The 25,194-nt window shown below is 43.6% G+C and overlaps 4 protein-coding genes across 5 annotated transcripts; 2 read left to right on the plus strand and 2 right to left on the minus strand.

The window, feature by feature from the left end:
- The first annotated feature begins 7,076 nt into the window (after window positions 1-7,076).
- Window positions 7,077-8,093, plus strand: LOC128304029 (uncharacterized). Of its 2 annotated transcripts, XM_053041152.1 has the most exons (3): window positions 7,077-7,128; window positions 7,206-7,335; window positions 7,409-8,093. In XM_053041152.1, the coding sequence occupies exons 2-3, from the start codon at window positions 7,269-7,271 to the stop codon at window positions 7,909-7,911; spliced, it is 570 nt and encodes a 189-aa protein (XP_052897112.1). In that variant the 5' UTR covers window positions 7,077-7,128; window positions 7,206-7,268; the 3' UTR covers window positions 7,912-8,093. The 2 variants fall into 2 exon arrangements, with proteins under 2 accessions (XP_052897112.1, XP_052897110.1); XM_053041150.1 differs by lacking the exon at window positions 7,077-7,128 and having other exon boundaries at window positions 7,154-7,335.
- A 110-nt stretch (window positions 8,094-8,203) lies between these two features.
- On the minus strand, window positions 8,204-10,256 carry LOC128304013 (DNA fragmentation factor subunit beta). Its single transcript, XM_053041127.1, has 4 exons — window positions 9,897-10,256; window positions 9,430-9,553; window positions 9,173-9,358; window positions 8,204-9,091 (listed from the first exon to the last, which is right to left on the minus strand). The coding sequence occupies exons 1-4, from the start codon at window positions 10,050-10,052 to the stop codon at window positions 8,301-8,303; spliced, it is 1,257 nt and encodes a 418-aa protein (XP_052897087.1). The 5' UTR covers window positions 10,053-10,256; the 3' UTR covers window positions 8,204-8,300.
- Window positions 10,257-11,556: 1,300 nt separating this feature from the next.
- LOC128304176 (uncharacterized) lies at window positions 11,557-13,230 on the plus strand. The gene is made up of 2 exons (XM_053041332.1): window positions 11,557-11,797; window positions 11,865-13,230. Exons 1-2 carry the CDS (start codon window positions 11,737-11,739, stop codon window positions 13,040-13,042), a joined length of 1,239 nt encoding a protein of 412 aa, XP_052897292.1. The 5' UTR covers window positions 11,557-11,736; the 3' UTR covers window positions 13,043-13,230.
- A 567-nt stretch (window positions 13,231-13,797) lies between these two features.
- Window positions 13,798-15,727, minus strand: LOC128302551 (cilia- and flagella-associated protein 20-like). Its single transcript, XM_053039400.1, has 2 exons — window positions 15,382-15,727; window positions 13,798-14,605 (listed from the first exon to the last, which is right to left on the minus strand). Exons 1-2 carry the CDS (start codon window positions 15,655-15,657, stop codon window positions 14,276-14,278), a joined length of 606 nt encoding a protein of 201 aa, XP_052895360.1. The 5' UTR covers window positions 15,658-15,727; the 3' UTR covers window positions 13,798-14,275.
- Between the last annotated feature and the right edge of the window lie 9,467 nt (window positions 15,728-25,194).

The raw sequence follows: 25,194 nt of genomic DNA on the forward strand, positions 1-25,194 counted from the left end.
AACATGCACCAATTCCATCAGATTGAGGAAACTGTCGTACCGCTTACCACGTGCGGATTTGCATCGTATCGTCGCTGTAGGTTCAACGAAGGAACAGTGCTTATCATACCTTAATGTGAAATTGATTTTTTTTTGTTGCCCAAATGGTAAAGCAATGGGAAGCATGAATGTACATGGATGGCAAAACAGGCCGTGGAAGAGCTGACGCATTGTGAAACATCAATAGTTGGAAGGAAAATTGAATGCGATTAAATTCGGCCAGATAGCCGTGATAATCGAAATAAGGAATTGCTCTTAATATCCTTTTCGGTTGTGATAATCCTGCTGGTTGAATTGAAAAGGGAATCATTAACAGTTGACTGTCAGGAAAAGAAAACGCTGACTCTGTTTAGGAATTGTGTCCAATTAATTCTACGTATTATTATTAGTGATGGGAATTTCGTTCCGAACCCTTTTAGGTTCATTACGTTCCTTTTGTGGGAGATTTTTTTCAAACCTGCTCAGCCGTCAAATTTAAAAAACCTGCGAATCTCCGTATTCTCGAATCCCGGGGACTGCCTGTATTATTATTAGTGATGGGAAAGTCCCAATTTTTCGGAACAGAACGGAACCAAGTTCTTTTCTTCAAGGAACCTAGAAGGTTCATTGATCCTACTTTCACGAGAAAATTAAAATAATCCTGCATGATATGATTTTTATATATTCGTTACCATGATTAAACTTATTAATATGATTCATTGACAGTATTTGGATTGCAAACAGTGCTGAATGTAAATTTGTTACTATGAATTTTTCACAACTATCAACGATATTTTTTATTAGAGATTCGATAAAACGATAACCAACAAAAAAAAGGCATACACATTTGTCATGTATTTTTTTTAACCACCGCATTTGGCCAGCAGTACAAAAAGATAAACAATTAAAGGAGTAATAGTCACCCCAGCCCGAGAGAGACCAGCAAGCACAAACATAAATCCGAGTTACTTTTCAGGATTTCTCTTTTTTCAAGCCAGACAATGAAAATCATCATGTCGAGTCATTAATGTGCAACATTGCGCGAGATTTCGGCTTTTTGTTGACGCTTTACGCATTCAGGCGCGCTGTCGTGCCGCTGTCGATTTGGCATAAATACTTTGTGTTCGAGCATTATTTATGGAGCGAATGTTTTGGATTAAATTTGTGTTAATTTATTAATTCCTCGGGCAGAAATGGGGCGTCGGTGGGGCAGCTCGTTGATGCAGTGACAAAAATTGACTTTCGCCCGTAGCGTAAACGGAGGCAAACTGACCTTACCCCCTGGTCCCGATCGTACCCTTGATGCAGGCGTACGGTGGCGGAATAATACACGAGGATGGCAATTTTAAAAAAAGTGGCTCCAAAGCACCAAATGAAAGACAAAAAAAGAGGTAACATCAGCTTTATCCGCTTGAACCAACCTCAACCAATGAAACGCACGAAAAGCGATATTCGTGGGATATATAAAATGAAAAACCCAAAATCATGTCTGACGAACAAGCGATAAAAAGTGATGCAGCAGAACAGGCAACAATGGACGCTCCTGCACACAAATATTTCTCGTTCGGCGACCAATACTCAAAAAAAATCACAAATGTGAAAAACAAAATACACTCATTCATAAAATGTATAAATCACACAGACCCACAGAATCCGAACCCCGAGTCCCGTGTGGTGAGCAAAACAAAAAAACAGAAAAGAATCACTGCAAAGTGTGTAAATACGGCAGATTATTGAACAGCATCATTTACACAGCGTGTTGCGGTGCGACATGCGGGAGCCTGGATTGATGCGCGAATGCCTGCTGGCCCACGGTGGCTCTCGACTCGACTAAAATCGGATATAAATAACTATGGCAAACAGCAACAAAAAAATGAAACCACCCACCCACACTCAACCCACAAACGCTCCCTCCCTACGGGCACGGTGCGTAACACTTCATCAAAAGACACGAACAAGTGATTATGGGCCAGCTAGCCAGCGGATCGCCCGGGTCAACGGGGTTCGCAACACTAGTGGGGATGATTTATGGGGACAAGATTAACCGAACCGGAGTCACACACCGGAGTTATCATCTGCAAAATGCAGGCAAGAGTGATTTTTACAACTCCGCCAATCATTCCGTCATTTGCCAATCGGATAGCTTTTTTGTGTGTTGATAGAACACGCAACGGAATATTTTTGGAGAACAATCCAATGAAACTTCACTATTGCACTATTGCATGTGTGTGTTCACTATTGGGACTTACTTCGAGCAGGAAATGATCATGTTCAGAAAGCTCGTGCAGGCTGGATACAGCTGAACTGATCATACATATAACTTCTACATTCTTTATTCTGCAAATCTGCTTCTGGTCACACGAAAACAGATTTAAAATTTAACATATTAGTTAGTTTATAGCACACAATCTAAGCAAAACGGTGAAACATTGGTCGAAAATACCTTACTTTCTCTTATGGTTTTCTCATTATTTTATTTAAATGTATTCTTTAAACAAGTCATACCATTGAATTAAGTTCAGAGAAAGAAGTCTGCTCTGTGCCTTCGAAGTACAAACGAAATTGCACCAGGATTTAACTTTCCCGGAAATTCGAGATACGCGGATTTTTTCCGGGTTATAGCGGTCCGCTATAATAGCGTACAGTGTAGGATCAATCTCCTTGGAGGGGGGAGCCCATAATTTTGCTACGGCATGATCGGTGTTAGGGAGGTGTACTTCAAACATGATTTAACAACACCAGCAAAGTCTCGGAAAGAAAACTCCCTTGCGTACACCTCAGAGTTCTGTTGCGTAGCCCTGTAACCGGGCCGCTAAGCTAGTCTCTATATATAAACGTTTGTATGTGCTAAGGAGAACCATAACGCCACTACTTGGATCACATTTTCTACGATTTACGTACATTTACGATTCCTGATTAGTCCAACGCCTTCTACGATTTTTCGCCCAAGGTACAGTTTCCAATCGGTTTACTTTACGGTAACAATCAGAGAAATTTCTTAGAAACCTGTTTCGCTCATGTTGATGTTTTGGACATGTTTTAGGAGAGCATGTTTTTCAAGAGGGACACCTGCAGTGTGGAATAAATTTGCCCATCACTATTGCATTGCATACTATCAAATCCGTGAGAGCGATCGCTAGTGTAAGGAAGATGGATGAAACGGAAAGCATCCTTCATTTTGCTCAAACTTCCCGTCAGCTGGTACGAAATTCCATACAAACCAGCTGTTTTCAGATTACCGATACCAGGAAAGCATTCACGGAAGAGGTAGCACCTGGTACAGCAATTTTGGTCGAAAACCGCCGAAAGGTATGCAATATTTAAACACTAACTTTCCCGTTGGTCGTGAAAAATTTCTTCGAAAACTACCAGTTTCCGAATGTATAGTACCAGGAGAGCATCCACGGAAGAGGTAGCTCCTGGTACTGCATACTACTGGAAGGTATGCAATGTTTTTTTTTTGGGAAACAACTATCGAAAGCTGCTACGATCATGTGATTTTTCTTGTAAATCTACTTTGTCAAAGAGTACAATTGTGCGCGGCTACAGAATAGTGGTTTTTCGCAATTCACAAGCTGATTTTATCACTTGACAAATTTGTCAGCAATTTGTTAACTCTCGTGGCCCTGCACCTATTAAGAAGAATTGCGTTCTATTCTAAGCCCATTACGCCGAATAAGATCACCGGAGGAGAAGGTATAGCTGAATAGATTTAAATGGAAGTCCGACAATATACCACGGATGTGGCGGATAGATATAACTTCAAACGACCCGTAAACAGAGACACTTCCTCGGTAATTATGACGCTACAACTGAGAGCAACAGATTTTCAAAACTACTCAATTTTTCTCTTATGTCTTTGCTGCAGTTTGTTCTTTGCTAGATGTCTGAAGAGTTTCAATTAATGTGAAATTTAAGAAACAAGGAATAAGAACATTTAACGACACTTTAGGTTCGACGTCATTTGAAATAAGTCAATCACAAATTATTATTCTTCCTATACAACTATTCTTGATCTGTGTCTTTGGATAGGATTTTAAAATAAGGCTAGATCATAAAACGACTTCCGCCCAAGGAGAGCCCTCAAACGATCAACTCCACACCTCACTTCGGTGTCTGGGTCTCTATTTCATTTGTCAGCCCGCCAGTAACCATTTATCTCAGCAATTGCTAATGCTGCGTGGATATAGCCACGCGGTACTATTCCTACAGGATCTTACCCATCAGCTACGGGCAGCTTGTGCCGAAATTGTACGCCATCTGTTAGGGAACGGCAAACATTAGGCTTGAATATGAATAAGCGGTCGGAATTTCCATAAGCGTAAGCATCTCGTGCATCCTGCGGTGTGGTTACTGTATCTGACGGTCTCGCTGAACGATACCGTCGGCTGTTGCTCTTCAACTAGCTCCAGCAATCATCATCATCATCATCATCATAAACATTGGCCTCGTTGTGCGATGGTAAATAAAAATGGTACGGCCAGCGTTACGCCTTCCTCGTGTGCCGAAGGTTCTAACTGCACGTAATGCCTTCCCGGCGTACCCACTATACGGAGCCGCAAATTCTGATTTCATCAGAATTCTAAGTACATTTGGAATGAATTAGATAAAAAAATAGATAAATTGACACCTAAGCACACGCATACGTCATCCGCGACAGCCGAACAAAAATCGTCGCTAACCCCCAGTTTAGCTTCATCGTTTACCGGGTCGTGGTAAAGATTGTCTTGAGAGTCATGAATATTTAACACAAAATTGTCACATGCGTATCGCACGGTATCTTGTGCTGCTCTGTAGAGCAATGCCGCAAAATGACACAATTTCACAATAATTCTCAAGGATGCGCTCTAATCTATGGTTTTTAATCAATAAAAGTCTACAATATGTTAGTACAAGCTCACAAACATGCAATGATCCATTCAATTTAAAATAAATCTATACGTCTCACTTGATGTGTAGTATTTTTTTAAATGTAGATTATAATAATAGAACTCATACCTCTCAGTAATTACAACGCAACTCGTCTTACTGAAGACGCATTGAAACGAGTGAACGTAGTTATTATTTTGTGTCCATATTTTCCATCTACATTTGCAATTGCTTGTGTACTGCTCAAAAGCATCACAATTGCGTACCTGTCAATGCATCAATGCCAATACCTAACCAAAAGCGGTGGAATACTGAGCAGAAAACTTCAAACACGTTTGCATAATACAATCAGCAATTTTCGAACTGAACTCCCGTTTCGCACACATATTTTCCTTTCGCTTGCCTAGCCATCCACCGTCATCCAGCGGTGTAAGCGGAGTAAAAAGTAACGAGGATCACTCATTTTTTCAGGGAAAAAAGAGGGGAAAATGCCACAAATTAGCATAACAAGTCACAGCCAGCCAAAGCATCGCACGAGCCACCGACAACCAATCTACCCCGTTTTGTGTTCGTCGGTGGCTCGTGTTTTTTTTTTCCTTTGGAAAAATCGCAACTTGGCTGGAAAGTTGCCCCGCTACGTGTCGATCGACAGATGAAGAAGCTTCTCAAGAAAGATCCATGGGACGCGAAATGATTCACGCAACCAATCAAAATGTTAATCCTTCGCACCAAGCAGCGGATAGCGGCGGTGTTCGGTTTGCGAAGATTTTAGCGTGTCGAGGGGTCGTCCTGATGCATACAAATAGCACGAACTGTGGCTGGTTTTACTGATGACGTCAACATGTGTTAATGGTGTTGCCAAACGTGGGGCGACATCCATTGCCGTTTGCTAAAATGGGGATTTCTTAGAAGGTAAATGGGAAGCTAACTCGTGCAAGGTAACTGACATTTGATTGAAAAGTGTTCCAAACATAGTATCATCTAGTATATAACTCGTTTTCTTTTTAATTTGTTGTACTGTCTTAATGAATATTGCTTAGAAAAATCAAATAACAGTTCGAAATTGTTCATTTTATCAATGAAATATTCAAATTCATTATTAAGAATGCATTCATTAACGGCGGGAGGCTTTCAAATTGTCGTTTTCTACGATTTAATGATTCCAATTCCTAAGTGATACTGTGTTGAATTGGCAACTTTACCCTGCAGTCGATTTGCTAGCAACACAATCATTGATCACGAAATCATTAATTGGGTTATGGTAAAGGGTCGACCTAGCTAAGAACTACCGACTACGAAAGAAGTCGCGTATTTCGTGAAGTAAAAGAGTATTTCATGCAACAAGTTTCAACCATAATTCGTTCCAACGATGCTATCGAGTGAAGGCATCTATAGCTGGAGTTTCGATAATATATTGGGAGGACGATGGCCCCTTGCGAATTTTCATGAGCTCAATGGAAGACATCTTATCAAAGGAAGACATATTGCTTTGGGTACGATCTGGTGGTTTATTGGCGGCGGCACAGATCCCTGTAGGGCAAAACCGAGAAATCCAAGCCGGTTCGTTACCTCGTAGGTAGGACTGACTATCCGGCTACGTGGTAAAATAAGTCTAGCCATCCAGAAATGGTAGGCATTACCAAGTAAGTCGTTTACGCAAAGCAGAAGAAGGATTTAAGAATTAAGATGCTTTATAGTTAGTTCGTTCCAAGCAAGAATTATTGACGTATTGTTTATTATTGTTTTTTAATGGCTAGATGTTTTGTCCATCGTAACCATGTATATCATATCTATCGTCCTTCGAATGCTTTCAAAAAAGAAAAGGCATTCCTGGACCCTTCAGCATTGCGTCGTTTCCTCATGTCTGACTCTCTATCTAACGTGTGAAATTTAATTAACACGTTCAGCGCCGTGTCAAAAACGTCCAAGGCGATTTCCATAGAGCATCACCCAATTTTGAATGATGCGACGCTGAACGTGTTAAACATCTCACTCGTATATCGTTATGCTATATCGTACACCATCGTGCAAATAACCAACCGTATTTTTACATATTTATTTCCAGTGCAGTTTTATTGAAGTTTAAATGCTGGTATAATTTCAGTTCAGTGTTTTATGGAACATTTATAGCAACCCGTTTGACAATGGATCCGTTTATATTGTCACGTTGATTTTTTCATATTTCATCTGACAGCTGTGCCGTTCAAAAGGAAGCTACGCGCTTTTTTCTTCTCAAAAGAGGTACTTCCTCCCAAACTCGGTAAGTTAAAGCAAGCGAAGATATTTATTACAACGATTCCCGTTTGCATCTGTCGCAGCATCTATTGCACAACTTATTCTAATTCGAGGCGTCACGCTGTTATCTCGAGAAGCTTTTCAAAATGGCATCTGCGCGAGCGTTTGCAATTTTTAACGAGAATAAGGCCAACGAAAATCAAATCGCGGGAAGTAAGTGTTTCAATTTAGCATACCTCGCCAACGGTGTCCTATACGGCATTACACGAATCTTCCTTTTTCACAGAAAATATTCAATCGCTAAAAGGAAGCGAACCGCGATCCTCGTCCGCTGTTGCGCTGAAAGATCTAACCAATAAAAATAAGACACACCGTACCATTGTGCACCAGGATGGCAAAGGGAAAGGCAGCCATAAGCAGGAAAAAAAGATCAAATCAGCCACGAGTAGCATTTTGCATACAATAGGGCTAGACAAGGAAAAAGCTGCACCTCGCAAACCGTCCCGCAGTTCCTATGATGTGTTCTCTCCCCAACATGCTGAATACGCCTGGGGGCAAGCGGCCTGCCTGCCGGATGATCTCCTGGAACGGATGATCGATTGCAATGGAGTACCGTATGAGGTCAAACGTAAGCCATTGTCCATGGTCCGTCCGGATCTGCGCGATCTACCGGACCTGGATGTTTACCCGCCTGCGGTGCATGAGTTCATGAAGGAGCAAACCCTAAAACCGTTGGATCTACCTGATTTGCCACTAGCGGAGATTCCGCCATTTGATTTAATATTTTAGACAGTATCAGTTTTATTATGTGCGAGTGTATGTTGTAAAAAATAATGTAAATCGAAATTGTTTGTTTAATTGTGTTTTGTAGACGAATAAGGATGTTCAACATTGTAAATGCAAAAAAGGTCATATATTAAGAATAGTCCAACATGAACTGAACTGATGTGAATAAAGGCCAAATGAACTAGCATGCGATAATGAACGGTTTCTCTTTACTTTCTCCTAACAATTGCGCAAAAGCAAAAGAAATAAACTGGAACTCGCTTGTCCGGTAGTATAGCGAACACATTATTGCGCACATGAGGTGAACGTTTATTCGTAGAATATATATATTTGGCTTAAATATTTGACTTATTTACGCGAGATCGTTGGCACTACTTAACTAACCGGCTGTCCTACAGCAGTGCGTCCTTCGTGGAACGTAGGTTACGTTGAAATTGCTTTATGTACTTATACTCCTCACACCGATCGCAAATGATCGTCCCGTTCGAGATCAACTCGTGGACGGTCTTGTCGTGGCAAACGATGTGCACCAGCTTCAGGTTGCTGAGTGTAAACAACTCGAGAAAGTACGTTATCACAGACAATGTTTTGCCCTTACGGCGATGCAGCTTGCAGATCGCGCCACCTTCCCGCGACACCATGCGTTCCACGTTGTCCAGTATCGAGGGCAACACGGTTCGGCTGATCTCTATCTGATGGTCCAGATTCCACACCTGGAACAGGATCAAATTTTCCCGACTAGCGTACGGATTGATACGATGGCTAACGTACCGGCACCGTTCATCCTTCCACACGCCCATACATCGAAAGTCTCCAAGTTCACTGCAAAGTGCCACATTGTACGGATCTATTCGGCAGTTGGGTCCGAGCGAGTTCTGCACCAGCAACTTCAAACGTTTCGGTGGAATCCGTTGTGCGTCCGGTTCATCGGTATTATCCGGCTTCAGTTCTAGCCGCCGCTGACAGCTACGATCAAACATGCAGCTAAAATAGTCAAATCCCACCAGCAGCTGCCGGAACAGTTCGAGCATTTCATCAATTAGCTCTCGTGCCATCGGGCTGGCACGGTACATGGAGCATTTGGTGAGCTCATCCTTCGTTTTGTAAAAATATCCACGAATCCGGTCCTGTCCTCGTCGCTTCATAACTTCCTCCTTTGTCTTCACAGCACGATCGTCAATACCTCCAGAGGAAAATCGAAAGCATATGGAATAGTGAAGAATTGTGGATTTCGAACGTTTCAACAATATCGCTACTCGCTTACCTACAAACCACTCTGCATGCTCTGTTCGGGCGCTACGTTGAATCAGATCATCCCGGCCACGCTGGGCGTTGTAAAGAATTTTCGAAATTTCCGGCTGATTATTGCTCACGAATTGTTGTGCTAGTTCGCCCGCATGCAACAGATCGGTGTGGGCCGATTTAATCGCGTTGTACATCAGCTCAAAATCTGTAATTCGACATAAATGAACTGATCCGGTCATTGCGCTTAGCATAGATTGGATATTACACAAATTATACCGGTTTTCACGATCGTATTCTTGCTCGCTACGATGAACAGTACCTGAGCCGGTAATGTCCGAAAATATTCCTCATCGGTCACCTCGACCCCGTCCTGGGCAAGATATACACGGCATTCCGAAATCTTTAAGACAAGAAATTAAAATAATACATTTTACTTAGATTTAAGAATTACACCGAACCCCCAAGAATGTCAGGCAAGATTTACTTCCAATATGACCTTGACACATTAGCTATTTACGTACCGAGTTTTACCGTGCCATCTTAGTCCCATCAAGGACAATTATCATTCCCGGATATGGTACTGGTGACTATAAAAAAGCATTGACCTTACAGCTTATGCATCGACAGCTCGATAGGTGCATCACCGACGCCACAATCGGACGCCAAGCTGCCAAACAGGTCAATGCCATTGTCCCTTGCCACATACACAACCACACACAATCCAGGGCGATCAGGTTATTTACCTTGAATTTTTCGGACGCCTTTGCCCGGAGCATGCGAAGTGAATCAGCTGCCACGCCGTACTTGCGACTCCGTTCAACATCCGTAATTTTGTAGCCTTGCAGGGGCCCGACTCCGGTGGTTGTCGTTTTCTCCTTCGCCGAGAATAGGTTAAACATTTCCGTTCTGTTTTTCAAGCGTACTACTAACGGTGAATATCTGAAACCGTAACGTTAATGCCGCTTGTGAAACCTGACGCCCGTTTGCCGGATCAAACACCGAACACTGCACGCTTGAGCACTTCGCGTTGTGTTATCCTGACGAAATGATGACTACGATTGGTACACTAGGCCACCTCGGCTGCGTTTGATTCCCACGGATGCAGCTTCCAATGATAATGACCTTTGGCTCACGGAACGTACTGCTTTTCCATACGTGGGTCGTCGAAGAACATCTTGTTTTTGTTGTTCTTCCCATCTGGCAAAATCCCACCCATACATATACAAAACCTTCTCAATAATTTCTCAATACCTTCGCGAAAGGCGTCGTTATTGAGAAGGTTTTGAACATGTGTGCGTGTTCGTGTCCCTCCGGCGTTCGTGTCCTCTTCGGGTATCGAGACATATTTCTTTCCATGTGTTAGTGTTAGTTTTCCCTTCCATTTCTTTCGTTCTTTCGGCGACAAAGGAAACACAGTACGATGCACAACACTTGCTATACGAAATACTTTACTTTATTTTTTATATAAAAATAATTATAAGGTCACTTGCACACTACTTTCACTGCACTTAGAAAATAGAAACTGTGAAAACACTGCGAAACAATAGAAAAAAAAAACACTTTTACGGCTGAACGAATGCAGCCTTCCCTCGCTGAGTACATGACTGTGCGGATGACGCTTCCAATGACGCCGTCGGTCGCTCCTGGAATCGTCGTCTGAAACACAAGGAACCAGAGAAAAATGATATTAGAAAAGGTCCCAAACATTATCCTACACTTTATCTTACCTTATGCAACATGATGCACTAATATTTCACTGCTCCACGGCCGACTTACAAGCGGCCATCATGCAAGTTGCTTCACCACAGCTGAGCACAACATTTACCGACGGCCTCACGGACTGTGTGCATGAGTGTGTTCTTCTTTCGCTCTCGATCTTTTCCGATCGCGGTTGCAATTGCCACTACACATTGACAAAATTGAGTAAAAAAACGATTCGTATTGCTCGATACGGTAAATTCGACACCAACACAAGCGCAAACGCGCTAAATTTCGTGTCCGTACAGCAAAAACCGAACGCAAACTTCGGGAAATGTCATATGGGTTGTTTACACGACTCTTTGTTTGGCAACAAATGCGTTTGCGCAGCGTTCGTGCAACAGGCCCCGCACGAACTGCCGCTTTGACATTTCGCTTCATTTGACACAAGAGATCCGCACGGATAATTTCGTTCCTCGATTGAAAAGCGCTTTTCATGCAATAGCTCTACATTATTCCATCAATACACTTAACAAACAAAAGTAGTATCATAAATGTACAATTTTGTAAGGGTATTCTTTTCGTGGAAAGTACGTTTATATTTGGCAAAGAATCAAGCTGTACATCATAAACCGTTACCGCGTGAAACGTAAACAAACATACGAGAAATGTCAGGTGAATATCAGCGGCTCTATTTATGCATTCGTTCGCCAATTTCAAAAGATAAAGTACTTTTGCTAAGAAAATTGCTTAGCTCCTCATAAGAACAGAAGATAAGTAGCTTTAGTGTTCATTCGGCAGATTGCGGTGTCTATTTCGGGATAGAAAACTGTACGTAGGATAATTTCGTTACTGAAAGTGAAGTCGGCAACACGTGTTGGCAACATGGCAAGCAAAATAACAAAGATTGTGGAATTAAGTCCACAGCAAAACCACCCGGTTATATGTAAGTTTCTGTACCGGAACAATTTGTTCTCACCTGAATTCACGCATGTTTTCTGTATCATACATAGTGGAAAATTTTGGAACATACCTGGAACACAGACAGCACGATATGAAATGTTTGCTAGCGCACGACCGAAGCGCATCGATGGTGAGTGAAGGCGTTGGTAACGTACTCCTGGTGACGGGTGAAAAAGAGATGTACTACGGTAACATTAAGGTGAATCCAGCGGAGTCACAACAGCCCGACCTGTTGCACACGTTCGTGGCCCGGCGCAACCGGACGACGGGCAAGATAAAGCTGTTCGAGGTTCGATCCAGCACCTTGATGCACGTCAGTCACGATCGCCCGTCGTACGAACAGCCGGATAAGGAAACGAACAATTGCCGTTTGCAGAATCTACAGCGAAGGTTCAACCCCCGAGCGGCGTACATGCAGGAGAAGGCGATAAATAACCGCATCGATCTGTCCGTGATGGAAGGGAAGCTGCAATCCCTGTTGGCCGAGACCGTGGTGAAGGATGTGGAAGATTCGTGTACGACCAAAATCACTACGGGCAATGACGATTTGCAGCAGGAGCTTCACACCAAGGCTAACCCTAACGCGAAAACGCTGGCCTATCTGTACGATGCCCAGAAAGTGATCGGTGCGGATGTTTGGCGCAGCCTAACCGAATCCGCCAAAAAGTTGCTGGAGATCCCAGTCGAGAGTTTCCACATGGCCAACAGCTACCTCGAAACTAAGGTAAAAGCGGTTATGCAATCGAAAGAACCGACGACCGAACCGAATCTTGCCATTCTTCGGACGTGTATGTACATGGATGTGTTGGCGCTGCTGACGAGTCGCAAGGCGTATCAGTTAACGAAGAAAAACCGCAATGTTTCGTCCTTCACCAAAGTGCTGGACGGTCCAATCCGGCAGCTCTTTCTCCAGCGTGTGCAAAGCATTTCGTATACGACCGATCAGGTCACGAAGTATACACGCAAAAAAGCGCTGCTGTACTATCTGGCACTGGTGTTTGCACTCGAGGGCCGTGATGTGGTAGACATGAACTTGATTCACCAGTCCCTGGAAGTACCACGCAACGACGTTGCAATGTATGGTACTATTGTTGGCGCACGGTACAATGCTAAGCAGGACCAATTCACAATCGGAACAGTTCAGTCGAAAACGGAACAAATTAAATCCGAGAACCTTTCCGAGTTATTGCAAGGATCGCGGCTTGGGAAGCGCTCGAGGAGCAACTAAGGTTGGGCCTAGTTTCACGTGACAGTTGAAGCAGAAGCAGCAGTTTTGCTCCCCATAATATTGCAATAGTCTCATCGTCCAACACCATCCACATAATTGCCCTTTTCTAAGAGTTCTAATGACTAACTCTCCGACGTGAAGTGCTAAAGGAGTATAGTTTTGTACTGGGTGTCCCTGCGTCAGCTTATCTTGTGTTACTATTTCTTTAATTCAATAAAAAATCAATTAAAACCCTTACCTGTAATCGTCTAACGCGTACTTCGAATGACTCCAGTGACCCATTTCTTGTTTGTTTTCTTTAAATCAACAGTATTTTCTATTGTTGGCCTGCCTTTCTCCGAGCGTAAATTATTTTCCCTTTTCTCGACTTGCCAAATTAGGGTTGGTTTAATTCCCAAGTTGCTTGCTTTCTCCTTGGTGGGTAAACAATCGTTAATAAACCATAAAATGATAATTTGTAATAGTACTTGCTGAAGATTAACAAGATACCGAAGATTCCTAGGCATAACGACTCATTCGACTTATGAGCAAAATTCTGGAACAAATTACAGGGAAACAAAATAAGACACTATCCATGCCACGCTTCATTTGGTTCTCATGTTTAATATTCGATTGGAGTTGTTTTCAATCTATTATGCAAATGGGAACAAATCTGGATATCAAATAAAATAAAACGATTAAAAAATCACCCTCTTTAGCTTATTTCGCAATCATTTATTTAGTTCATTTTTTATAAATATGAAATTCATGGCAGTTTGTATCTGACCTTAATGTTTGTTCAAACATTCACTTCGCCTACACCTTCGCTCTGTCACACTAAACCACACGAATGCACACAGGATATGTGCCCATAATTTGGTTGTTTCTTATAAAAATATCTATATGACTAAAATTATAGTCTATAACACACAAATGTTGTAGCGTGTAATGTAACAAAAGCAAAAAAACAAGCAGCAAACAAAAGAGCACATCATATCTACTGCAATACTTATTTAACCTTTCTGAATGCGCCATTTAGTCTATTACTATCGTTTTTATCTGTTTTTAAGGACACTTCTATATCATATTTCATTTGCCAAAAGTCTTTCAGTGCGTGAAATTTATGCAAATAAAACACTATTTCGAGCAGCAAAATAAAACGATCTGAAACACCCTTAACTCTACATGTACGAAAATGCGCTCAAGTCTTGCTTCAAACACTAACCCTAAAGACTTTCTTCAATTAGTTCGTTTCTAACATGCCTGCTGCTGTGCGATCGCTTTCGATTGCGGCTTTTGAATGGGTAGGAACAGTTTAAACTCTGCCGGCAGTTCGTCCTCGGAGTAGAGTCGATCGGAGAAGTATACACGCCGTATCCGACAGTTGGCATGGATCTGAACGCGCAACGTTTCTACGTAGTTGGTACCGTACGCACGCCGCGTAAAGTCGGACAGATTGAACTGGATCTGATTCCAACCTTCGTCAAGCCTCATCGGCATGGTACAGATGAAGGGTTTAACGCGGGTCGTCGACTGGTAGTTGCTGGCCCGAAACCGACGACGGACATTTTTATCATCCAGCACCTGTCGTGTACGGAAAGGAAGATTAAAAAAAGAAAGCGTAAGTTGCGGTCCAAATCGAAACCATTCCGAAAAGTGAATTTAGCTAATTCATTTAGTGAAAGTAAGGACAGAATTGTCTAGGGGCCTAATTTTAAAAGGAAAGGTAACGATGGCCTATTAAATATTAGCCTGCTAATCGTCTATCGTTTGAAACTTCCACCCCCAAAAAAAGACTCAACGGAAAACCTGCCAATAGACCGCAACAGACAGAAAGGGGACAATGATTGTCTTGAACCTGATTTGCCCGAGTACGATAACCCTCGGGCAACACTTAAACAAACTTCGGTTTTAACGGTCGACGTTGCTACATGATTTCATGGTGGTTAATCTTCCTACAAATATGCCCATAACTGGCTAGTATCTACAAATATTAACATTTGGGCGATTATTATGATTGAATCAATGTTCCAGATGTTTACATATCCATAATAAACACAGAAATAAAAGCGCATAACCCGCACGCATTTCCGCAGCCTACTGATTGGTTTGTTTTGACAACGGTCATGACACTTGCCACTGCTGTTTCCGAAGGATTTTAATGCCGCATCGGTTGTTATGTTGAAAGCATTGAACTTTTCACATGCCAGATTAAAAAAAAACAGAAGGGAGGACTCTGTTGGCATATGAGCTTTAAACGGCAAGGCCTACTGTGCGTTCTTCCTATAGAAACACTATGCTACGCCAACTACGATTGTCACCGGTCTACGCGAGAAGGTTCGCTAACCGGCATTACTTACCTGCACCTCAAAGGTGAAGTATTTCTTCAGATTTTTGATAATCATCACCAGGAAGGGAAGTTTAATGCCGAGCGTCTTTTTCGGATCGGCCGGACACGTTATGTACGTGGTGCTAACGTTTGTGCCAATGATTTCCAGCACCAACGATTGGATGTCTTGGTCCGTGATGCGCTTGATGTGTCCATTGCGAACCTTTTTATCCCAAATCTGAAGTGGTTTGCTACCTATGCTGTACAGTATCGACAGGAAACCCGACTGGAACGTGTTTTTAAACATGTTGCCACTTACTAGCGCTCTGGGGACTATGGTTTAATGTTGCTCCGTTTGCGGAATGCGCTCTGCTCAAGAAAGCGGGCTCTTTTGCCGAATGAGTTTTGTGTGAATGTGTGTGTGCAAAACGACAACTGTCAAATTTGTTTATAACACAAAGAGCACGTCCGCTGAGAACTGCGTGGCGAGTGGGCGAAATAAAATTCGCCCTATTTTCCCTTCGATGATAAAAATGAGTGTTGAGCAATAAAAACCTTTAAATTAATGGCTTTTATTCACAAATGGACCATCAAATGTAAATTAAGTTGCAATATAAAACTTAATTTAACTATATCAAACGACTACTTCCCAATAGAGAACGCTAGTGAAGGCAACAACGTTATTGCAACTGCTAGTACATCTATATCACACATAGATGGCGCTGATGTAATGAACGAGGTTTCCGACAAAGCATTGTACAGGCAGTCCGCAAGATACGCGGTTCTTCTCATACGCGGATTCGGAGATACGCGGATTTTTTCCCGGGTTAAAATGATCCCTTATAATAGCGTATCTCGGAGACTGCCTGTACTGCATGAATTTTGTTCCTTCGTTATTTACAGAATACGCCTGAAAGTATGCAATACTTATTTTTTAACACAATAATGTTTTTATTTCTCTTCACACATTTTTAAATGAGTCATTGTCTAAAACTCATGATATGGCTAACATTAAAAGTAATTAACTTAAGCTAAAGTACCAAATTTTCTCTTTCCTAGATATAATTGTGTGACATTCGCATTTACGTTAACAGCGCCTGATAGTATACTATCGTCTAACAAATAGGGTTACGCTGTGTAGCTACGGGACAGTTAGGTAATATTTTGGTATTTTTAAGCATCGTTTGTGTTTTTTAAAGGCAACTTTTATGTTTACAACTTCACATAATTAACACCGAAAACATTATTCTTCGAAATGTTTTAATTACGAAGACATAGAAAACTTACGACGACGTAAAATATTGATAACTAGTAATTGTTTTGCCTTTGTTGTTAAATAATACCGTTTTTAACCTTTTACATCCGGTTTTTTTAACCTTTAAGCTTTTTACATGAATCTTATTCTCTTACTACTCTACGGATTATATAGCAGGCAGATACAGATAAGATAGTAGGCTAGGTCAGCAACGAATCGAGATGAAGGTGCGGTCCTATACAAGTGACCAATAAGGTAGTGCAGAGGATCGATAGGAACCATGTTGGTGATAACCTATAAAATTGCTCGGTATGATACTTATCCGACTGAAACCAGATCACATAAAACACTCCAAACTGATAACCTGGCCAATGATCCAAAAAGATTTGCCTTGAACAACTCGACAGGAATCTTTATTTTGTCTTTAAAATGATCATGTTGAAGTGATATCTTCGCTGATAATATTTTGCCATGCTCTAATGTTTATTGTAATTCTTCATTTCGATTTACATTGTTTATCCTTGTAATGCACTGATTTTATTCCACACTCTCGTAAATCAATAATTTCACTAGCAGAAATTACAATGGTTGTACCAAACAGAAAAAGTTAAACGGAAGAACGGAAGAACGGAAGAACGGAAGAACGGAAAAAAACGGAAGACGGAAGATGTTCTCTCAACGACGATCGAATAAAGAATGTATTTCTGCATGACAGTTGCGCAGCAAGCTGTCATGCCCAATTAACGGATTTACATTTTGACGTTTAGCGATCAGAACAATGATATACGACCGGTCATGATCCTACAGGACATTACATCCTATTACTTCTGTTACATTAAGGTCAGTCTAAAATTAGGAGTTGCTACGTGGTAGGTATAGAGCATGCGCCACATCTTCCGCAGCAATCCTATCCACTTAATTCTAGCGTTAATAGTGTCGTTCTCTAAAAATCCGTCAGAGAGCGCTGTGATCGTTTTGTAGAAAGGAGTTTAAGGATGTCAGCCTGAGGTACTATTGTTGTACTAAGCCAGGCACCAGTTTGTCAGAAGAATTGTAAAATCTTTTCATGGCAAATGTTTGGAGTCTTATATTCCTAGTTAAGATAATTCAAGGAAAACACATAAAATAACTATCATTTAACCAAATTGCATATTGTATATTGAAGTTTGAAGTAGTCATGATTTCAATAGGTATGGTATAGGTGGCGTACAAAAAAGAATTTAAAAAGAATTAAATATTTCTCTCGCATCGTAAGATTGTTTCGCCTCTTATTCTATGCTTTAATTGAGCCCTTGATTAATCAACATGAATAATATAGATTGCTGGATTCACATTAACACCACCCAGTCTCTCTAGCAGAAGATCGCTCGAAAACACCAACCAATGGACGAATTCTTGTCAGCACATAAAGTGTACTCCAACATGTGCCGGGTTTTTTAAATCCACCAGAGCACCTGATGAAGTACAATAGACATGTGACAAAAGGTGTAAGACAGCCTGGAGAGTCTCCAGCTGCCGCCACCAGGTACGATTCTACACGTCGCATTCGGTTCGGGATCGTCTTCCGAAGCCGTTGCTGTACATACATTGTTGCGTAAAGTTATGCCTCTGAAGCTTTCTTGGGGACCGGGACCATTCATTGAACGTCCCAGCTCATATTCGTGTGCTGTGCACACATACACACACACACACGTACAGCACAAACATGAAGCCGGAACACACTGACGTCAACCGGAAATCGACACATTAATTATTAATAAGCGGCTTCCACCGGTCACTTTTCGCTCGATCGTTCGCATTTTGTCCTATCGCGGGCGCGTTTTGCTGCACCGTGTTTCTTTCTTGGGGGAGCGGAGGACCATGGTAGGACAGGACGGACCAGAGTTCGCGATTTCCTTTTGGCCCATGCGTTTAACTGGCGCGGCGAGTGTCTTGCCGGGGTCTGGAAGATAGGCAGAATACACGAACACTGGACGATGCATTTTGGGCCAAATGGACAGTTCTCTCTTTCGTTCGCTTTTTCCAGGTTTCGAGTTCTATATCGCTTCTGTTCCCTTTTGAAATAGTGAGCTGATGTCCAATGATGATGATGATGATGACGATGATGGTGTGGATTGAGCCATCAATGAGCGATGATGATTCACCTCGAACGATCGCTTTGGATCGTTTGCATTCCTTTCGTCCAATGCCCCACCGGCCATTCCAACCACCCCCTCTCCCTTCCCCTAGACCACTTTGCACACACTTCCTTCCTGTGTTTGCGAGAATGGTATGGAAAGAGGCTAGAAAGTCGGGGGAGGGAAAAACCGCACTGTTAACGAAGGGTGAGACAGCTTTACCACATCCGGTAAAGAAATGTGAAACGAGAGGGAGCGGGAGTGGGAGCGAGTCATTGCGATTGGGTCGGGATGGGTGTTGGTGTATATCGCTGGCGGCCGCAGTTGATTCATCTTCGCTCGCATGCAGATCAAATCGGCCACGCTGAAACCATCGTGATCGTGGATGGGGATTTTTTGTGTCTGTACGATTGTGTTGTAGAGGGAAGAACCGCGTTGCTATGGATATTGCAGTCACTCCTGCGTTGTTCGAAATGCATTTGCGCATCACTCGAAATGCGTTGGAAAGCTGAAATTTGACACCTCATGGTTGCTCTGGTGAAGAAAAGAAAAGAGCTTTTAGTAAATTTTGAAGAAAAATCAAGTTTTTTGTAAAAAACAGGATCATTAAACTATCTATTACATATATATAAAAAAATACACCAACTGCTTAACGATTTGAGCGTTGTTACTGTGATGGCACGATAATGATGATAATTCCCAGTTCCGGAGTGACACGTTACACAACGAGCTTAAATCGTAGCGGAGAATTAAAGCAAAACAAAAACCACAACACATTCGCCCAAAAGCAACCAAACCGAAAAACAGAACGCGCTGCACCGTGAAACTACTAAACATTGTACGAATTATGATTGACACATGTATCCCGCCGAAAAGATTTCATTTAGTGCGTGCCTTTGGGTGGGGTGCCCACACATTGATGGCGCGTGTGTACGCCCGAAATTAAATAACATCAAATAAATTCAACCACCGGCGACCACAACACGAGCGGATGAAATACTCCTTCGGAAGGAAAATGCCATACCCCCCCCCCCACCGCCTAAACCCTAAACAATGCAAAGAAGAAACAACACCGAGTCAAGCCCACCTTCGCCAAGCCAGCGAAACGTGCACGGATTGCGGAGGAAAGTCTTGGGCGTGTGGGTGGCGTCATTCCCGATCACATGGCCATGCGGACCACACGTACCAGTACGGGCGTGCGTGCGTTTGTGTGCCGCATGTCCGCGGCTTGCGAAGGAATTCCGCGTGAGGCTACAAAAATAACCGAAATTCAAAGATGAAGTGTGTTTGCGAAAGGCAAAAACAACAAAACTTTACAGCGTAAAAGAAGCTTCGGAAAGGGGATTTTGGGTGGTGGGCTTGATGCTAAAAATAGGTTTTGCTTCAATAATGAATAATGAATGCCCAGTCCTCTTTCACTTGCGCTTCGGCGCCCACCTCCATCCATGTGCCAAAAGCAACGCCCGGTGAGAGTAGAGAAACTTACACGTGGAGACGTGTGGATCCATCCGTCCAGGTCCGATGGTGTTCAGACAGCAACAGGTAATAATGAAGGTTAGTTTATTTTGTGCAAATATGGCGCTAGGAAAAAAAAGAAATCAATCAAACTCCATTTGGAACACTTGGAAGTGAATGTGGAATTACCGAACAAAGAACAAACTGAAGAAAACACTGAAAATTGAAGCCTGATTGATCATTCGGGCCTTAAACGCCGTCGACGTTTCTTAGCTGTCATTTTGACAGATTTCAAGCTATATATATACATTAGGTGTACAGTATACTGCAAGGATACTAATTTTAATTATTGAAAAAAGGCTTATTTTGATCGTAAACAAAATTGAAATTGAATTTTTAATCTTATGGACACTTACTAAGGTGTCTCCAAAAAAACTCCCTGTCCATAATAATTTCATTCCAATCGGCGCCCGATCAATGCTAGTTCCTTCCTTTTCCAGCAAGTAACAACCGACTAAAACGCAAATGAACCCACAGACTTCGGCGTACGGAGATCTCACCTTCCTTCTTTTGCATCCACAGTCGATCTTCCAGCGTATATTTCTCGCCCGTCCATTGACCATATATAGTATGGTCCCAAGTTTCTTCAGCAATTCGAACAGGTTCTACCAGTTCCGCACATACACGCAGCATCCCCGAGCACCTCGAGCAGGACGAGGACATTCGACGAGGTTCGAGGTGTTCCATTGCCGCCGGGGCCGTTGTCCTTTACGGGGCGAGAAGTCGCGCAAGCCGTTTTATCAGCGCTTGCCATTCACAAACCGTGTGAGATTTGACGCCCTTGATTAGCTTCGGATCGTTAATGTGCTACCTCAAAGCTCGAGGGTGACTGATTGGTTTTGGCAATGGGAATGGAGAAGCACGACATTGCGCTAGAATGCGGATATTGAGCAATCACAGCAGAACTACAGCTTTACTGGAGCTGGTAACCTTATCAGAAGCAGCGCAGTGGTAACTCTCGAAGTTGGATGAACTCAGCCCCCTTACACACGCGTCACCACCGTGTCACGCTGATACGGTGACTAGCGCGCGCACAAACACACACACGGTTCGGCATCCACCATCGCTTCCAAGTGACCTAAAAATCTTGCCATTAATCATCGCCCACGGGGAAAAAAGGGCGCTGCGCCTCGCGTTTATTTGCGCTGAGTCAGCCCTGTTGCGATGTGCGATGTTTGCCAAACCTTAAATAAAAACAGGGTGCGCTTAATCGTTGATTCAAAAAACCAACAAAAAAACATGAACAGCCATGCGAGACCCAGCGATTTGGTGCACTATCTCTTGAAACTTATATTGGACCAGAACAGCAGCAAAAAAAATGTATAACCGCTGTCACTTAATCGATCTTTGATCGTTGAAACAGCTAACTTTATGATTGTCGATCGATATTGGAGAAAAGGGGGTAACGATCTTCATCAGCATATTGCGTCCTAATTTGCGTGCAACGACCTGTTGGAATGAATGTAACGGGAGGTTTCGCCAATCGTTGTAATCAATTTCGCTCGGCAGCGTACACGGGATCTGGTCTTGCTCGGAATGGCAAACGTAAAGCATGCCGGTGTTGCTAATCGGTAAATTTGGCCACTCTCCGCTGATGGCCAAACAAGGGATCGCCTGACGTCACCGGGGACCGGCTGCTGGCATGCACGCCACTGTAGAGAGAACCTTGCGTTCATTACCCGCAATGTATATTACGCTGACGTCAGCCCTTTCGGCAGTATCTTTCCCTGCTGAACCATTGTGTTGTGCGTTGTCCGTTTGCTGTTTTCTGTTTTTTTTTTAATATCATGCTGTTTGTGTCCTACTTGTTACATGAGGGCAAGGCGTGCAGTGCTGACCACTGGGGCCTGCCTGCCATTTGCTGCTTACATACTAGCCAAACATCTTTAGTTCCCTTTTTTTGTGGAGGGGTGAGAGGGGGTGGGAATGTGATGGGGTGGGACGAGGGCCAGAAATAAAAGTGCGCACAACGCACAACAAAACGAACACGATCGTCATTTTCGTACCGCTGGTACACAAATCATAAAACACACACACACACAGATATGAAGGGGTGTGGAGGGTAAGGGATGGAAGAGAGGTCATTGACTTGGCAGGCTGTTTGGCCGCAAATTCCAATCGCATTCCAAAATGCTCGCGCTCGTACCACATTGCACGTGGAAGAAGACGGTTAAGATACGGCCAGGCAGGTGAAAAAACGCGAGCCGACTGGTGTATGTGTGTGTGTGTGTGTGTTTCGGTGCGGTCTCCACTTAATTGCCCCCATTCGGTACGAAGATAACCGGGCGCGACACGATAAACGAAACCGTCTTGATTATATAGCACGGGAGGCTTTATGAGGCGCGTTCGAAAATGGAACGTTTGGGGCGATGTAACGCCGCCACGCGGTACCGATCGGTTGCGTGGCGTTACGCGTACGACTTGGTCTAAACACTAAGAGAGAAAATATGCTAAACACGGTAGGTTAACGTGATTATTACTTCCCCATTCTCCCAAAAAAAAAGGAAATAAGAAGCCATTATTCTGACATTTTCACGGCACACTGCATTAGCGCTTCAGCGCTTGTTGATCGACTACGATCGGCGGATCGATATACGTCCAATATTTACTCGCCGGATCTCTCTACCACCTTCCACAAGCAGTGCGCCGTCCGGGCGCTGTGTGTGTGTGTGTGTGTGTGGCGCCGGGAGGAAAATAAAAGATGTTTCTCCCACCCACAGCAAACCGGCCTCGAGTGTACAGGCGCGCGCGCGCGTCAACCCCCTTTCAGGGGGGTCTCCATCGCGGTGTGCGACCACATTTGCAACTCGATCCACACACACACACACACACGCGATTCCCGGCAGCAACAACCCTCACTTTATCTTGTGCTCGAAGTCCTCGAATCGATTGCGCGCCTGGTTCGCGGGATGTCGCGACAAGCAGCGAGTAAAATAGTAATAAAAGCAAATACACATAAAAGAAAAGCAAGAACGGCCTGTAGAAAACACAGCTGGTTAGCAGCAGCGGCGCGCAGCATCTCAGCAGGAAAGATGCTCTGTTCCGCGATATGTTGCCAAGGTTGCCTTCTCGCTTGTGTCCGCATCCTATCCTGTGCTTTATCTCTCTCTCTCTCTCTCTCTCTCTCTCTCTCTGTGTTTGTGACTCTCTTCTTCTCTCTTGCAGTCTAATCGACCGCGTCATTCATCTCGCGAGGACACATAGACACACACAATAGGATGGGATTCTTCTCGATCGCGTATCATGAAGAAAAAAGAACCACCCCTCCCCGTCGGGGGGTTGTCGGTTTTCTTCCGTGACAGCCACCCTTGGTTTGTTTTTCTTTTCTTCTTGCTACGCGCTGAAGGTTCTTTACCGACCACGGCCAGTTCGAAGCGGAAGAGACACCGGAGTGCCTGGGCGCTGTGCTACGATGTGCTAACGGATTTTACGTTTGCTATTGCGCTAAGATCTTGCACATGCTAATCATTCACTCTTTGTCGTATGAGTAATTCCCGTTCCTTACTGCCACTTCCGGTCTGCAGAGCATTGTCCCGCGATTCTCTCCCTACTACCTGTTCTCCTGGGCCCTGGTAACCCATCTCCTGAAGGACCCTTCTGGATGCCTTGCGGCAACACAAAGCGGTTTGTGCGTATCTCTTGCGATGCAATTTGTTGCCCGTTCAGACGGGGCCGAACTCGCAAATGGGAACACAAAAGACTCAAACGTACGAGAGATTGCGACGGCCAGACGCATCCACAGTCCGTTCAGGCAGGACCGCTCAGTTTATGGCTTAACAACTTAATTGTTTATTGAAAAAATAAACGTCCCGTCCGATGGGGAACTGATTCGTGTAGGGTTTTTTTTTGCCGGGTGGGAAGCAAAAGGGAAGCAATCGCTCGCTTATAATAATATCCCTGCAGCCATATGCTACCGGTCATCGCTGCTGGGTCGTCTTGCGCCCAGCAACAAGCTTCGCTCTGAGTCTCTGAGTCGCTGTCTTAACTCTTAACGCATTTTTTTTTGTTCTGTTTTGTTTTGTGTGTCTGTTTTGTACGAATGAATCAAGAAAGCGGAATGCGACACCCTTTTACAGCTCCATTACAACCATTCCGAAAAGGCCGGTTGAAATCCGTCAGCAGGGGATGCTCTTTCGCACAAGATAACAGCATATGTCATAAAGCAATATAAACAGGATGCAATTGGCTCCGTCTGGTGAACCGAACACATGCACACACATACACACACACACACACACACACACTCTGTCCGAACATGTCTTCGCCATTAGCCCACTTACGGATGGCAACGTAGCCATAGCCTACTTGCGATATTCGATTGAATCGACAGTGAGTGTGTTGTAAATTAACAAAACAAAAAACGCATCCCCAGCTCACTTAGATGATGATCACCATAAACACGCTTCCGCCCATATTTCCCTCTAGCTCACAGTACGTCACACAGTCGAACCTCACGTGCGTTGCCGTCGATCGATTTCAGATCTGTTGCCAGCAGCACAATTCGAGAATGTACTTTTATCCACATCTGTACATCAGACACACAAACATCCACGTATCCACGGTGGCGACTCTGACGCGCATTCAATGTGACCCATTTCGTCCTATCATCACCCTGCTCGTCATCACACTGCGCATAGCACCGCCGCGCGTGATATGATGATAATCGGCCGGTGCCGGGGCAACGATTTAACACCGGCACAATTGCGTCGAGCAGGCGACCCTGGGCCGGCAACAGGTTTCCGACCGGGATGGTTCGACTCACCAACGATCACCAAACACAAAATAAAAAAGACGTAAAAGCTAAACTCCCTCCGAATTCCATCGAACTTGCGTAGTGTACGTACTGGGGACGATAAGCGTGCGCAGCACATGACGTAACAGGCAGCCTGGGCTCTTATCTGGCAGGCATTTCGGTGTGTCCGGTGGTTTTGGCGACACATTTGCGCACGCATTATCT

Source organism: Anopheles moucheti, chromosome 3 (assembly GCF_943734755.1).
Source record: "Anopheles moucheti chromosome 3, idAnoMoucSN_F20_07, whole genome shotgun sequence".
NCBI classification, from domain to species: Eukaryota; Metazoa; Arthropoda; class Insecta; order Diptera; family Culicidae; genus Anopheles; species Anopheles moucheti.

Bases quoted from the DNA above. Each gene is read 5' to 3' on its own strand.
- LOC128304029 (XM_053041152.1), top strand. From the start codon at position 7,269: ATGGCATCTGCGCGAGCGTTTGCAATTTTTAACGAGAATAAGGCCAAC. The intron at 7,336-7,408 runs GTAAGTGTTTCA...CCTTTTTCACAG, and splicing joins CGAAAATCAAATCGCGGGAA to AAAATATTCAATCGCTAAAA.
- LOC128304013 (XM_053041127.1), bottom strand. From the start codon at position 10,052: ATGTTTAACCTATTCTCGGCGAAGGAGAAAACGACAACCACCGGAGTC. The intron at 9,554-9,896 runs GTAAATAACCTG...CTTGTCTTAAAG, and splicing joins AGGCGTCCGAAAAATTCAAG to ATTTCGGAATGCCGTGTATA. The intron at 9,092-9,172 runs GTAAGCGAGTAG...TTTCCTCTGGAG, and splicing joins GCATGCAGAGTGGTTTGTAG to GTATTGACGATCGTGCTGTG.
- LOC128304176 (XM_053041332.1), top strand. From the start codon at position 11,737: ATGGCAAGCAAAATAACAAAGATTGTGGAATTAAGTCCACAGCAAAAC. The intron at 11,798-11,864 runs GTAAGTTTCTGT...TATCATACATAG, and splicing joins GCAAAACCACCCGGTTATAT to TGGAAAATTTTGGAACATAC.
- LOC128302551 (XM_053039400.1), bottom strand. From the start codon at position 15,657: ATGTTTAAAAACACGTTCCAGTCGGGTTTCCTGTCGATACTGTACAGC. The intron at 14,606-15,381 runs GTAAGTAATGCC...CGTACACGACAG, and splicing joins ACTTCACCTTTGAGGTGCAG to GTGCTGGATGATAAAAATGT.